This window comes from Scophthalmus maximus, chromosome 16 (genome assembly GCF_022379125.1).
Source record: "Scophthalmus maximus strain ysfricsl-2021 chromosome 16, ASM2237912v1, whole genome shotgun sequence".
Taxonomy (NCBI): Eukaryota; Metazoa; Chordata; class Actinopteri; order Pleuronectiformes; family Scophthalmidae; genus Scophthalmus; species Scophthalmus maximus.
In genome coordinates, this window is record NC_061530.1 from 14,410,022 (window position 1) to 14,423,089 (window position 13,068).

At 44.6% G+C, this 13,068-nt stretch overlaps 4 protein-coding genes across 5 annotated transcripts; all 4 read right to left on the reverse strand.

The window, feature by feature from the left end:
* LOC118287088 (dual specificity phosphatase 29-like) lies at positions 1-3,295 on the reverse strand. Its single transcript, XM_035611880.2, has 4 exons — positions 2,125-3,295; positions 1,800-1,991; positions 1,478-1,701; positions 1-908 (listed from the first exon to the last, which is right to left on the reverse strand). The coding sequence occupies exons 2-4, from the start codon at positions 1,973-1,975 to the stop codon at positions 697-699; spliced, it is 612 nt and encodes a 203-aa protein (XP_035467773.1). The 5' UTR covers positions 1,976-1,991; positions 2,125-3,295; the 3' UTR covers positions 1-696.
* Positions 3,296-3,423: 128 nt separating this feature from the next.
* LOC118287093 (dual specificity phosphatase 29-like) lies at positions 3,424-5,572 on the reverse strand. The gene is made up of 3 exons (XM_035611888.2): positions 5,034-5,572; positions 4,592-4,809; positions 3,424-4,133 (listed from the first exon to the last, which is right to left on the reverse strand). The coding sequence occupies exons 1-3, from the start codon at positions 5,159-5,161 to the stop codon at positions 3,931-3,933; spliced, it is 549 nt and encodes a 182-aa protein (XP_035467781.2). The 5' UTR covers positions 5,162-5,572; the 3' UTR covers positions 3,424-3,930.
* A 285-nt stretch (positions 5,573-5,857) lies between these two features.
* LOC118287089 (dual specificity phosphatase 29-like) lies at positions 5,858-12,804 on the reverse strand. Of its 2 annotated transcripts, none has more exons than XM_035611882.2 (4): positions 12,675-12,804; positions 8,469-8,654; positions 7,991-8,211; positions 5,858-7,205 (listed from the first exon to the last, which is right to left on the reverse strand). In XM_035611882.2, exons 2-4 carry the CDS (start codon positions 8,621-8,623, stop codon positions 6,973-6,975), a joined length of 609 nt encoding a protein of 202 aa, XP_035467775.1. In that variant the 5' UTR covers positions 8,624-8,654; positions 12,675-12,804; the 3' UTR covers positions 5,858-6,972. The 2 variants fall into 2 exon arrangements, with proteins under 2 accessions (XP_035467775.1, XP_035467774.1); XM_035611881.2 differs by lacking the exon at positions 12,675-12,804 and adding an exon at positions 9,934-10,659 and having other exon boundaries at positions 5,860-7,205.
* On the reverse strand, positions 10,803-12,969 carry LOC118287091 (dual specificity protein phosphatase 13-like). Its single transcript, XM_035611887.1, has 3 exons — positions 12,675-12,969; positions 12,272-12,489; positions 10,803-11,729 (listed from the first exon to the last, which is right to left on the reverse strand). Exons 1-3 carry the CDS (start codon positions 12,800-12,802, stop codon positions 11,518-11,520), a joined length of 558 nt encoding a protein of 185 aa, XP_035467780.1. The 5' UTR covers positions 12,803-12,969; the 3' UTR covers positions 10,803-11,517.
* Between the last annotated feature and the right edge of the window lie 99 nt (positions 12,970-13,068).

Consider the following 13,068-nt stretch of genomic DNA (forward strand, 5'->3'; position numbering starts at 1 on the left):
TTGATTGTTCTCCTTTTAATTTGAAACCGCCCTGAGGCGTGTCAAACAGTGAGAGCGGGGAATTAACAGACAGCTGTTTTCTCTGCAGGAAAGTAATTTAGAATTTTAAAAACAAAAAAGGAAACTTGGACTCCACTGCTCCGAGACTTCAAATTTCAACCTCTATAAACTTGACATGAAACGTCAAAGCATAAACAGTTAAGCCGCAGTAAAGTCAAAATAAAAATCAGACAGCAGCAACTTTATGTTATTATGGAGAAAAAAATGGAATATTCATATATATTCATATCATTCAGCATTCAAAGACCTGATACACTTTCATGCTGATTTGCCATTTGCTCAGTTTGGCTTCACACGACTCGAACCTGATCTCTGGAAGAACTTGAGTCTTTATAAGAGTTTCACTGGCAAACTTAAGACTTAACTTTTGGTCTTGGTCTCGTATCCCCAGTGACGAGACTTTAAGTTGTCTTAAAATTACTTGTGACCCAATTTGAACTCTTAAAGGTCTTCACTGGGGCTCGGTTTGAACTCACTTCCAGATCCGACTTGGGCTTTTTCACAAATAGAGAGTAGGAGAGTTACTGTGAGAGTTACTGTGATAGACCTAAAACTCGACTAGGACTTGTTTCTAATAACTTGTGACTGAACTTGAATGAATATGAGCTGTAATCTCTTTCAACTCTGGTCTGAAAATCATCTGGGCTCTGTGGAGTCTCTCTGCTGCAGGAGCTGCATGTCCAGCTCCCTCAGCTGCTTCAGGAAGCCCCAGTTGGGGATGATCCGCCTGCGCCTCTTCACGTGCTCGATGGCGTCGACCACCGTCATGCTCTCACAGATCATGAGGTACGCGAGGAAGAGGGTGGCGGACCGACTCCTTCCCATCACGCAGTGCACCAGCAGTTTATCTGCAGGAAAGGGTTGTTTTGTCAGTTTCAAGGTTGTGTCACCCATAATACAAATGTGGGGTTTTTTTTTCCTTCCCTTTCTTATTAATGGATTTCAGCCATGCAGAAAGTTCTGTTTTCATTTTCTTGGGGGTTTTTGAGGTCCATCTTTCTGCAGCCAAATTTAATTTGTGGTCTCCAGAGAAACAAAGTCTCAGATAATCCGCAGACCTTCCGCCCCCATTCCCCGTGAAAACAACAGCACTCAACTGTGCCTGTGAAAACTGTCTGCAGAGAATCCAGGGACATTTGTTCCAGTAAAAGATGAATTGATTTAGTTTATCATCGCCTGGAGCTTCACAAACCATAATCCCCTTTTTATGCCTACTTAGAAAGGAAGAGGCCAATATGGTAAAATAAAAAAAAAACATAGGCACAAACAACAAAACTAGACCACTTTCTGGAATCCGTTGACTACGCTCATTCTTATATACAGTCTGTGGTTAAAAACCAGAACTATCGAGGACAGATACCACAAAGTCGATAATATCATTTGGATGAAATCCCCCTTTGGCTGCGTGCAGTCTCACTCTGAGGGTTGCTCAGCGTTTCTTCGATGAACCGGGCAGCCGAGGAGAAATGCTGGCTGAGGTCAAAGGTCGCGACGTCCTCTGCCTCCACGCCGTAGTAGACGACGTCCATGTCGCCGTAGTAACCGGCTCCGGTGTCCACGTTGTTCCACGTCCCCTCTGCTGCGTTCAAGATGTGCGTAATCCCCAGCCTTTTCAGATTGTACTTGTCCTTTGCGGTCTGCCTGGAGAAAAAGAGGGAAAAAAAGACGGCGTGAATATTATCTTAATCCTCTATTGTTTTTTTTATTCGGTTCAAAAATGTCATACTTTTCTTACTCACTCGTCCCCGATGTACACATTAGGCCAGACCTCGTTGACATGAGTGTAAGCCACACTCCCACGGTTGAGGACTTTGTCCAGCTCGTAGCCCCCAGGCGTGACGTACTCCTCCACTGGACTGGATTCTGCCTTTGTAACGTTTATCTTGGTGCCAGTCTTCGACTTGTGAGAAGCCATTTCCTCACCGCGGCTCCTTTTCACACAAGATTTATTAGCTTAAGGAGGGAAAAAGAAACACCGTCCACTCCTCTACCTCTACGATCGTGAAAAATTACACTTTGGGGGTTGTTGCTTTTCCCCCCACGTACATATTCAACACCACTCACCGAGAGAGTGAAGTCTGTTTTCCTTCTTGAGAGTTGTGTTTTCATCATTCTGGCAGCTTGTCCTTAAAGGCAGAACACGGTGAAGGTTTAATTCTAGCAGGCTCCGAGTCTGGGCAGCGATTGTGTAACCGCTCGGTGACGGGCATCAAATGCGGAGGATATTTTTAGGGCTGTGATGTGGCAGGCCCCTGACCTTAGTTGCCACGTTCCCTGCCTGTGGGGGAAACTTCCACCCAGCCAGTCCCTGCCATCCACTTCTAAACACACAGCTTTAATCTCTGCTGCTGGCAGGGAGCTGTGCTTGTCCAAACTTTGCGTTTGCCAAAGGATACCCATATTCACTGGAGTGAACAGGGCCACTCTGAGCGCTTGCTCAGCCGTACGAGCAACTCCCGGCAACGGTCTCAGCCTCTCTCAGCCCTTTCTGCACATCTGCAGGCCCGTGTGAGCGCCGCCTCGCAACACCCGCTGAGGATGTTCTGCGCCTCCTGGAGCCTCTCGGGGGCCAAAAGCGAACCGAAACGGTGTCAGGCGGTTAGACAGATGAGCTTCTTTCACAGGCTGGCACATGTCTTTGATTCCCCCCGTTATATGATATGCATGGTCCATTCAGTGATCTAGATGCGAGCCCCCAAAGTGAGAGTGTGATGATGGCTGTATTGCAGAATGGCGGGATGAAGCTGCTAACATGTCAGACAGAGTTTTTCGCACCATCAGACTCCTTTATTTTTCCCTCATATCTTCATACTCTGCCATCATTCATTCTGACAGTGAAATCATTAAACCTGTGATATCCAATTCCTTTTATTTTGACGGCATCTCTCTCACTCTCTGTCTCCCACTGTGCTCTCGAGAGCATCTCTTATTAAGATGGCTCCGGCGTTTCATCTCCTTTCAAAGTCTGACCTGAATCTGTACACACGCTCAGAACCACGCTGGCATATTTTTGTCATCTTGTATCAAGCCTCTTTAGACATCACAGTTTTAAACTGTGTGACGCTGGATTGCAGCGGTTCAGACGCAGTATTTTGAGAATTGTGAATAAATAAGTGGAGCATTGTTTATTTTTAGGCAAACACTGTCTTTGTGTCGTCTCGAGTGCAGCGGGGGTTTTGGCAGTTGTGCTACATTTGTTTTAATGGGCTCCGTAAGATTGATTGTGCCATGTGGTAGAAATAAGCTTAAAGGACCATTCTGGTGTTTTTTTAAAGGTGTTTCAGCTCCTTAGCTAAGTATTATTTATCAATTTTTGCGCATTTTTGACTGTTACCGTATATTGCACATAATCCCAATAGAAGATGAATTTGAAGCAGGGCTCTCTTTAAAGCGTTTCTGTACCAAGTCATTGGAGACAGTTTGATACAAGTACTAACTAGTTCAAGTCAATACCCAAAATATTCAGGACACGCCACAAATCATTCAATGCTAGTCTAAGTCAAGACACGAGTCGTTCAAGTCGAATCTCAAATTCCACTCTGGTCTCGAGAAATCAAGTCTCAAATAATCAAAGACGAGTCGTAGTTGAGTCTGTGGACGAACTCTGTCGTAACAAGTCAAGACATCTCAGGTCAGTCAAAGATCCAAGTCAAGAACCAAATCTTTGAAGTGCCTGGCATCACTTTCCACTCATGTAAATGGACCCCACTGTGTGTTATGTAGTGTGAATTCACGATGCTAACTGACTTTGAATACATGCAGAAATAAATGGAGAACCATACAAAAATCGAACGGATTGGAGAACCCCTGTCGGGTCCTTTAACATCCAGAGAAAGTCTGTCCCATGGCTCTTATCCCCACTTCTGCATATTAGGTTGATCTCCTCTGCACGGCCAAGGATGAGTCCAGTTGACGGAGCTGGTTCAGAAATCCAACGTTCGGAAGAATGTTTCTGTTCTTGCGAACAGCCTCAACCGCCTCGACGAGGGGGAGTCTCTCTCTGATCATGGGGAAGGCCAACACGAGAGTCGCCGAGCGGCTGATTCCTCGTGCACAGTGGACGAGCACCTTACCTGCGACGACAAGACACAACGTCAAACGACTGAAGTAGGTTTGCTCCACTTAAATTTAACAAGTTGACACCATTTTAATCGGAAGGAACGTAATTCATTTGCGTGTTTCCAAGTAAAGTAAACAATATTTTGCTTCGGTTTAGTTCAGGAGCTTGTTTTAGACTTCCTGAACAAGGACATTCGCTAAAAGAATAAACCTGAGCCTGATTTTCAAGCAGCAGCTCAGAGTCTAGCTGTGATGGGTGACATTTGCTCGCTCCCTCTGGCATTTCTTCATACTGTAAATGCAACCTATAAATAAAAATGTGCATATACTTGGGCCGTCATTTCTCAGGTTTATTCAACACTACAGGCAGATTTTTGCAGCTCGATGATGCATGTTGTCAAATCAAATTACATGATGCTCATCGCCTGTTGTGTCGTCCCCCCCCCCCCCCCCCCCCCCCCCCGCCTCCTACCTTTGTGACTCAGAGCACCATGAATGAAATCCGCCGTCTCGGTGAAGAATGGGCACAAGTCAAAATCTTTACAGTCTGGTGCTTCGACTCCGTGGTACAGCACGTTGGTGTCTTTGTAGAAACGTGACCCCGTGTCAATGTGCCGCGGGCCGTGTGCAGCGTTCACCACGTGTGTTACCCCCAGACTCACTAACGGGGCTTCATCCTGAGCCGTAGCCCTGTAAACGACACAAAGACATGTGGTTTGTCGTGGGGTTTCTTTCCGTTGCCGGGGAGCAGCTCCGTAGAGCGTATGTTCGCAAGTGCATCACTTGTGACTCAAATGTACAGATTTTAAATTTGTCCCAGCAGTCGGCCTAAATAGAGGCCCTGTTTGCAGCGACAGTTTCGCAAATCAGATCACCATATTGCCGCGGGGCCCCGAAGTGAGAATGTCACCTACGCGTCTCCGATGTCGAGGTTGGGCCAAACCTCGTTGACAGCTCCTGTGGGGCGTCTGTTTGCCAGCAGAAGGCTGAGCAGATCGCAGGTGGGTGGTGTCTGATGCTCTTGCTCCGCCTCTGTGCTCATTGCCGCATCCTTCACGCGGGGCCTGTCATTGCAATCATCACTAGTCACATGCAGCTCAACACTCTCATCTCAACACCATAACGTTCCCAATTACTTGATGTTCTTGGACGGAGAATTTGAGAAGTTGTTGCGGCCGTCCTGCTCCTGCTAGTTTGTTCTTTTTTCTTTTTTTCCAGTTCCTCCCCTGGTCATTTGGAGAGGAACCACGGTAAACACGAGCCTTGTGGCCTCAGCTTTGCCCTGTTTTCCATCTGAACTGGATATCAGTGTTGTTCAGTGGCGGAGCCCCGCTGGAATGAGACAGCTGAAGATGCCAGAGTCTGGGCAGGGAGCAATGTGGACTATTTATTCCTCCGATGACTGTGACAGAAGCCAGGCAGCTTGTGTTGTGACAACTTTAACTGCAGAACCACGGCAGCGCTCACACTTTTAATCGTGCAAGTGATTCAGAACATGGTGGGACATATTTTTGGTATCAGGCCTCCACACTGAGTCAGTTCAAACCACATCAATTTGTACTTGATGCAGGGAATTTCAAGGTTATATTAGCTTTTAATTCCAAACAATAAATCATCTACAAGGACACTATGCCAACAATGAAGTCATTTTACAGACATATTGTAACAAAGCAAACATAGAGACATCGATTAGAGTGTTACCTTACACTTGATTAAACTGGTGTAGGTTATTAAGTTAAGATTGGTGAAATAAAATGTCAACTCGCTTTTGATTATGGCAATATAATTATAGATGCACATGTCCTCCTTTTGTTTCCCAGCACCTCACCAGTTCCCCGTGGAGTTTTCTTGTAAACCGACAAACATTTACAGTCAGTGTTTCCGTGTTATATCGTTAGAGGTGTCACATACGTCTTCATGTGTTCCCTGATTCATAAAGTTGGCAGTCTGCTAACTTTGCCTTGTTTTGGCGCATCACGACACTTCTTTGCTCCCTGCTGCCACCAACAGTGAGTCAGTGGAGGGGTGGCAGGAATGTGTCTCGTGTGTCCTCGTGGGCATCGAACAAAACTGGACCTGCTCATGAAAACCTCGTCTCCGGGGCCGCTGCGATGCCCGTGTCGATGCAGACGCGATACAACTCAACACAATTTGATTCAACACAATATGATGTTGTTTTTCAGTTTGGTGCAGATTCGTTTGATTTTAATTCTTTGGTTCTTCTTGAGCAGACAGAGAATGGCAGTACATTTTTGACTTCCCATTAGTTTCTGTAGTAGTAACTCAGTAGTTGATTCATGCTGTTTCTGTTGGACTTCCAAAAAACACATGAACCCTTTCACAAGCCCCTTGTAAACAGGTGTCTGGATTTTGCTTTAAACCAGTTCTTCTTTCCCCTTCCATCTCTACCAGTGGTCGGAAAGTCCTCTGGGAATCTTTGAGGATTTCTCCTCTACACTGGATCATAGTTCATTCGTGAACTCGACAAGAACAGTTGACAAAACAACAAAACCTTGAGGCCCATTTAGTAGCCGTCCTGCCTTTACACTGGTTTTGTTCATTGGTTCATTGTAATGAAAAAAAGTAATATGTCATCCCATCATCTTTAATCATTTGTTCCTTAACTTGAACTTGTTATTAGGATGAATTCCCAATTGGTTGATCTTTTAATGTTTTTTTCTGTATGACAATGAAATAGGGGTAGTATAGGGTACTTTTTCTCAAAAAAATTCTGTTTATCTTACAAATAAAAGTCAATTAAAACACCTCCTCACATTTCTTCCAGTTTATAGCAACTCCAAACCCTAATGCTGACAGGGGGAAACATGATAGTCCACTGTTGTGGAATGATTCTTATCTCAAGTGCCCCCCGTTTGTGTTCCAGCTCCTCGATGGTCCTTGGCAGCGCAGCTGTTTGTCCAGCTCCCTGAGCTGCTCCAGGAAACCGGCGTTGGGTGAGATGTTTCTGTTGGCACTGACAGCTGCGATTGCGACCGCCAGCGTCATGTTGTCGTGGATCATCAGATAGGCCAGGACCAAGGTGGACGAGCGGCTCAGACCCATCGCGCAGTGGACGAGCACTTTACCTACCCAGTCAGTGGAAAGGGGAAACCCAACGTCATCTCAACTGTGGATCACTCCAGAGCTCAGCCACCACCTCTGTCTGTGTTTATAAGCATGCAACGACTGGATTATTGTGGTGTACTTTATTCTAACTGTCTAATTTTGTTGCCCCCTCTGTGGATTCAAAAAAAACCCATGCACATCGCAGAGAAGAGTACTTCTAACTCCTGACTAAAAGTTTTCAACAATGTTGCGACCAATGTTCCTACACACGGTAATCCCTGGTTCCTTATCGGGGGCCTGAGGATTAGGGCGCAGAGGAGCGCGTAATTGAACTGTCTCGGCGTCGGTGTATTTCTGCCGGGGATTACTGCGGGCCCCGCCACACACTGGAGCCCGCGATCAGCCAGCATGAGAAGGAGGGGGCCACATCTTATTACTGTCATGTCAGATACTGACTTCACTTTGCATAACAGGCCATGCAGACACAGGCCACAAACATAATTGTGTAATTTCCATGTCCAATAAAAGGGTTGCTTACAAATTACCAGGGCAATCCATTTAAAACCAATTTTCCTGGCCAAGGTCTGAGCTTTATGAGGAGATTACCGTGGGGGAAAGATATTAGCTTGATATTATGTTTGGGGTTTGATTTGCATTTTAATGACTAATACAACTGGGGGCTGCTGTAATGGGAATTGACTGACAAATGTTTCTTGCAAGGAAGAAAAAAACAAAACATGTCTCCCCCCAAGTTAATGTGTGGAAATGATGAGAAACACCTCGAGCCCAGTGAGGGGCTCCTCACCTGTGGGCGCGCTCAAAGCGTTCTTGATGAAACTGGCAGCTCGGTAAAAGAAGGGGCTCAAGTTAAAGGATGGCATGTCGAAAGCTTCCACTCCATGATAAGTGATATTGGCGTCTCTGTAGAAGCTCTGCCCCGTGTTCACGTTGAACTTCCCATCAGCAGCATTCAGCACATGGGTGATGTGGCGAGCTTGGAGAGTCCTCTTGTCTTTGGCTGCATACCTACGGAGGAAAAGGTGCAGATGTCAGTGCAGATATAAGTGTTTTTGACGTATTGACATGTGGATTGATAGGAGGTGGATTATCAATTATGTTGTTGAGATCAGTTAGTTTGTACCAATATATAGTCATTGGTTTGTCAAATTTGATTCAGATCCAGTTAATAATCTGGGTTTGATGTAATCTTGCATTCTGAAAAAAAGATATATATATCAATATCATTTATTAGTTGCTTTTGTTTGTGTTCCGACAAAGCTCACATGTCTCCAATGTAGATCCGGGGCTGAACCTCATCCAGATGGTTGCTGGAGCCATTCTTTGTCCACATCAGCCTCTGGAGCTCTGAAGCCGGGGGGGTCTCATACCTGCCGTCTGCCCCCCCAGGGCTCGCCAGGCAGCTGAGGCCTCTGGGCATGTCTGGGCGCTTCACCTCTTCTTTTTACAATCTGTCAAACAGAAGTACCACATATCTATGTTCTCACAGAGCCTATTTTGACAGCATTGGTTATTCAATTATATCTGGACCACACAGAGTGCTGACAAGACATCTAACACATTATTGTCAGATGGCGCTCTCATTATCTGAGCTCCAGTTCAGTTGCACTTGGCAGATTTATTTACCTCCGTAGATTCAGAAAATTGGCATTCAAGGCTCGTGAACATCAGTTTTCATTTCCTGCAGGCAAGTCTAACCTGTGCATTTACAATTTACACACTGGGCTTTGGAGAGATTTATACTATGCATACTGTATACATTAGCATCCATTTAGGCAGCGGTGTGATTCCGCTCCGGGCTGGGGATGTACAAGTGTTGTGCATGTATTGTTAAGGTAAAGAAACCGATGGGCAGCTCATCCTCCCATTTGCATTCTGCCGGTGCATGGAGACTTAATGTGGCACTCAGGGTTTGGCGACTTATTGTTGTGTCCACAGGGATGAGTCATTGAGACAAAATCTGTTTCCGTGACCTTTTGTTAAGCTGTGGCGGCATATGGAGGTGCACTCAAACATCACGGTGGCTCTATCCATCTCTGCACGTGCATGTGTGTGTGCCACTCGGAGCATGTGCAGGAAGAGGCTGCATCTGATCCAGCATATGCTCCGTGCACCAGAGTGTGTGAGTCTGGAAGGCAGAGCAAAGTGTGTCTTTGCACAAGTACAACATGTGCCCAGAGTACCTGGAGGCGCTTCTTTCTCCTCATTGATCTATAAGTACAACCCTTCCCTCCCTCCCACAGTCAGGGCAGAGAACTGATTTCCCTGGTGCACATGTTTAAGTGCAGCGCTGCTGTCTTAGCCTCCCCCCCTCAGGCTAACCTGTGCTTCCTGCTCTACTTCTGTGTAATTAAAGATGCTATGTATGGGAAAGTGCCCACGGTTAACGTGGAGGGCAAATAAAAATGTCTTTTTTAAACTCCTCCGGGCCTTTTCTTGGTGGTTTTATGAATTACACTTCCCCGTTTAGCCTTTTGGATGTGGTTCGCCTGGATTTCTGCGCTAATTAATAAAAGAAAAAAAAGAGTTATTCCATCAGACTCCTCAGTATCATCACAGAACATACTCGTTCATGAAAGTGCTTCATTAACATGTTTACCTTGCAAACAAAGGAACAATAAATCCATACACTGTACTTATTATGTGTACTGTACATACTACTAATTATTTTCCAACGTTGACCTCTATCTGCAACAAATTCGTAAGAACACATTGTTTGTAGAAACTTGCCTTGGCTGGAAACGTTGCCTTTTCACGGTCTCTCTGCAGTGCTACATGTAGGTCGAGCACAACTGTCTGCGTTCTACTTGGTAATCTACCCTGCAACCTTTTTTGCTATTTTAACATCTGAATCTCGGCCCAAAATAATTCTGGCATCATCTTCTGCATTCCTTAAAGGTTACCCGAGCTGCCGGCGCAGGAGGCAGGATAGGACGGCGCTTTTTCAACAGCAAGAGAATAAGATCAGTGCTGCTGTACGTGTGCTTAAATCTGACATGTTCTTCTCCACAGTCAAAATGTGTTTAAATCAAGACCTGGATGTTTGGTCTGGTCAGAAGTTTCTCATCTCTTTTACTGTATACGTGCACCATCAAATTAATGAAAGTGCATGAAAGTGGATTTGTTGACCTTACTAGGTTTCAACACACCAGTGCAATGTGCACGTGGTTTAGTCTTGCCTACACCATACAAATTGTATATGAAAAAGTATTACACAGGTGTTATTTTTATCACGTAAACTCCATAAATGTGTCATATCTTTTTTTCGTGTATATCCACTGAAGCAGCCCACATATTGGAGCTGTGTCTCCGTCATAACTATCCGAGGAAGCTGTTCATTTATATATCGATACCAATGTGTGGTTGTGTGTGTGTATTTAGAGGGATTGACCGGTAGTCATGTATGGCAGGTAGAAATCATTATTGTCAAATTCAACTATACAGTGGTTGCATGTATGTACATTTGTGTGTCTGATATTCTTAATGTTTCCGCAGAGAATTTCATGGACGAGGCCTTTTGATGTGCAGCAGCGATCGGCTCGACGAGCTTGACGAATACACCAAAGCAGATTCACACTGTGAACACTGACGGGTTGGTCTTACATTTCTCATCTCTTCTGAGTCATCTACGGAGTTTAATAAAATATGATACTTTGTAAAACATTAGACATTTGGTCCATTCTGCTGTGATACAAAACTGAAGTGCTGAACAAAAAGTCATCTTACATGAATGAAACATATTTCAAGACATAGTCACAAAAATTCCAATATCTGTAGCACTCTTGATTAGACGGTAAGGTTTTTTTTTGAATAGCTGACTTTGTCAGTCTCAACTGTACTGAATGTTAACGCGTATTAATGTGTGACTACAGTCACACTTTCACGTGTGTTAACAGCTGTTTACATACTGTTAGCATCATGTACTGTACATGTACCATGTCAGTTCTAACACAAGCATGTTAATCTGCAAAATGTGCTCACATTGTTTGATGGTATCAAAAAATGAAAAGAGTTGCATATCAATATATAACACGCTAATAAAAAACTGAGGGATAAGTAGATGAAATGCTGTGGAGTGGATGTATGTATTTTTCTTCATGTTTAACATTCTAATGTGATATGCGAGTTAATCGAAAAGTACATCTGAGTCTGACAGACATTTAGTCATTAGTGGAACAAAAATTTTTTACGACAGTCCATTGGCTGTAGAAATATTTCCGACTCGACTGTTGGCCTGATGCGGTCTGACCGGCATCGCCGTCCCCAGAAACCGCGCCGCAGAGTAGCTAGAAATGTGTAAACGTCAGCTCTTGATTACAGAATCTGACACGTTTTCTTTTTTCTTTTCATCTGCAGATCCAGGTCCAACAGCAAGGCCAGGAAATTCTTGTTGGGGTAGATGGCTCTCTTCTGGATCAACTTCTGCAAGGCCTGTTTGAGCGGGAGGTGGCGGTGGATCATGAGGTACGCCAACACCAACGTCGACGACCGGCTCATTCCCATGATGCAGTGCACCAGAACTTTCCCTGCGGAACAGACAAGACGAAGTCAAGGGGCATGTAAAGGAAGGATTAGTGAGAGGCCTCGGTCTTATTAATATCATACATGACTGCCCATCTCACACTGTGGCCTTTCCTTTCTCCTGCTCTGAGCTAAAAATAGAACCAACAATTCACCGCCTTTGTTCATTTAAGGTTCCTTTGTAGAAGGGGCCCGACTGTCTCCTTAATCCCACCTCGTCCTCTGCTCGATAGGTTCTGTGAAAGGTGCCATGGTCACTTTATAAACTTAAATTCTCCAAGGTAAGACCCTTATTATTACTGCTGGCTGAAAATACACTTACATGCCATGACACGCTGTTACATTGTGGTGACAGGTGACATTGAAGGGACGTCATGACGGGTTTAAGGATTTACGGAGTGAAATTAAAGACGTGGTGTGCAGGAATAAAAAGGTGCAATATTTTTTTGCAGTAAATTACTAAAACTAGATAGTAAATTCAATAATTAAATCCCACTGTGCAGAAATATTATAATGCATGCGAAAAAGAAGCCTCGTGGAGTCTTACCATCAGGTGACTTCAGAGCTTTATGGATAAAATCAGCTGCAGGTTGAAAGTAAACATCCAGATCAAAGTATGTCGAGTCATCTGCTGGAATGCCACAATACACAAGGTCGTTGCCATAAAAGCTTTGGTTCCCTATGCTGCCTCGCTTGGAGTGAGCAGCGTTTAATACATGAGTTATACCTAATTTCAGCAAGGCACCCTTGTTTTGGGCTACTGCCCTAGCAAGACAGAGAGACAGAAAGAGGTTCAAGACTTATGTGAAGGCTTAGCGTCACATTACAATGTTTTAATGTCAAAGTTAATGACCTTGGGAAACGGTTCAACATTAAAAAGTAACACATTTCACTGCAGGGACAAACTCAAAAGGTGCCTGGTGTCAATTTAAAATAAAATGCATACTTACACATTCCCTATGTATATGTTTGGCCAGACCTCGTCAATTTGATTAAGATGTAGTTTGCATGAGTCCAGCACCTTCTGCAGATCCTTCACAGATAGATATTCTTTTCTCTTGCCTTTCAGGGCTGACATTTTCTGTCCAAATCCCCCCTCTTGGATCAAATCCTGGTCCAAATGTTTGTCGTATTAGAGCAGTTCACCGTCTATACTCTGGCTCAGGATGATCCGCACGAGCAGGTGTTTATCCGCTGTCACTGGACAGTTACCTAATTTAGTGCTTAACCTAGCGTGCAGTCTGTTACGTGCAGAGGGCAGAACAACAAACAGTGCAGTCCGGACTCTGCTTTTTACACCGCTGTGGGACTATAATTTAATAAGCCACAAACTGAGATGAATCA

Coding starts and splice junctions, on each gene's coding strand:
- LOC118287088 (XM_035611880.2), bottom strand. CDS start 1,975: ATGGCTTCTCACAAGTCGAAGACTGGCACCAAGATAAACGTTACAAAG. Junction 1,702..1,799: donor AATGTGTACATCGGGGACGA/GTGAGTAAGAAA, acceptor CTTTTTCTCCAG/GCAGACCGCAAAGGACAAGT. Junction 909..1,477: donor AACGCTGAGCAACCCTCAGA/GTGAGACTGCAC, acceptor CCTTTCCTGCAG/ATAAACTGCTGGTGCACTGC.
- LOC118287089 (XM_035611882.2), bottom strand. CDS start 8,623: ATGCCCAGAGGCCTCAGCTGCCTGGCGAGCCCTGGGGGGGCAGACGGC. Junction 8,212..8,468: donor CGGATCTACATTGGAGACAT/GTGAGCTTTGTC, acceptor TTTCCTCCGTAG/GTATGCAGCCAAAGACAAGA. Junction 7,206..7,990: donor CGCTTTGAGCGCGCCCACAG/GTGAGGAGCCCC, acceptor CTGACTGGGTAG/GTAAAGTGCTCGTCCACTGC.
- LOC118287091 (XM_035611887.1), bottom strand. CDS start 12,802: ATGTCAGCCCTGAAAGGCAAGAGAAAAGAATATCTATCTGTGAAGGAT. Junction 12,490..12,674: donor AACATATACATAGGGAATGT/GTAAGTATGCAT, acceptor CTGTCTTGCTAG/GGCAGTAGCCCAAAACAAGG. Junction 11,730..12,271: donor AGCTCTGAAGTCACCTGATG/GTAAGACTCCAC, acceptor TCTGTTCCGCAG/GGAAAGTTCTGGTGCACTGC.
- LOC118287093 (XM_035611888.2), bottom strand. CDS start 5,161: ATGAGCACAGAGGCGGAGCAAGAGCATCAGACACCACCCACCTGCGAT. Junction 4,810..5,033: donor AACCTCGACATCGGAGACGC/GTAGGTGACATT, acceptor TGTCGTTTACAG/GGCTACGGCTCAGGATGAAG. Junction 4,134..4,591: donor TGGTGCTCTGAGTCACAAAG/GTAGGAGGCGGG, acceptor TTGTCGTCGCAG/GTAAGGTGCTCGTCCACTGT.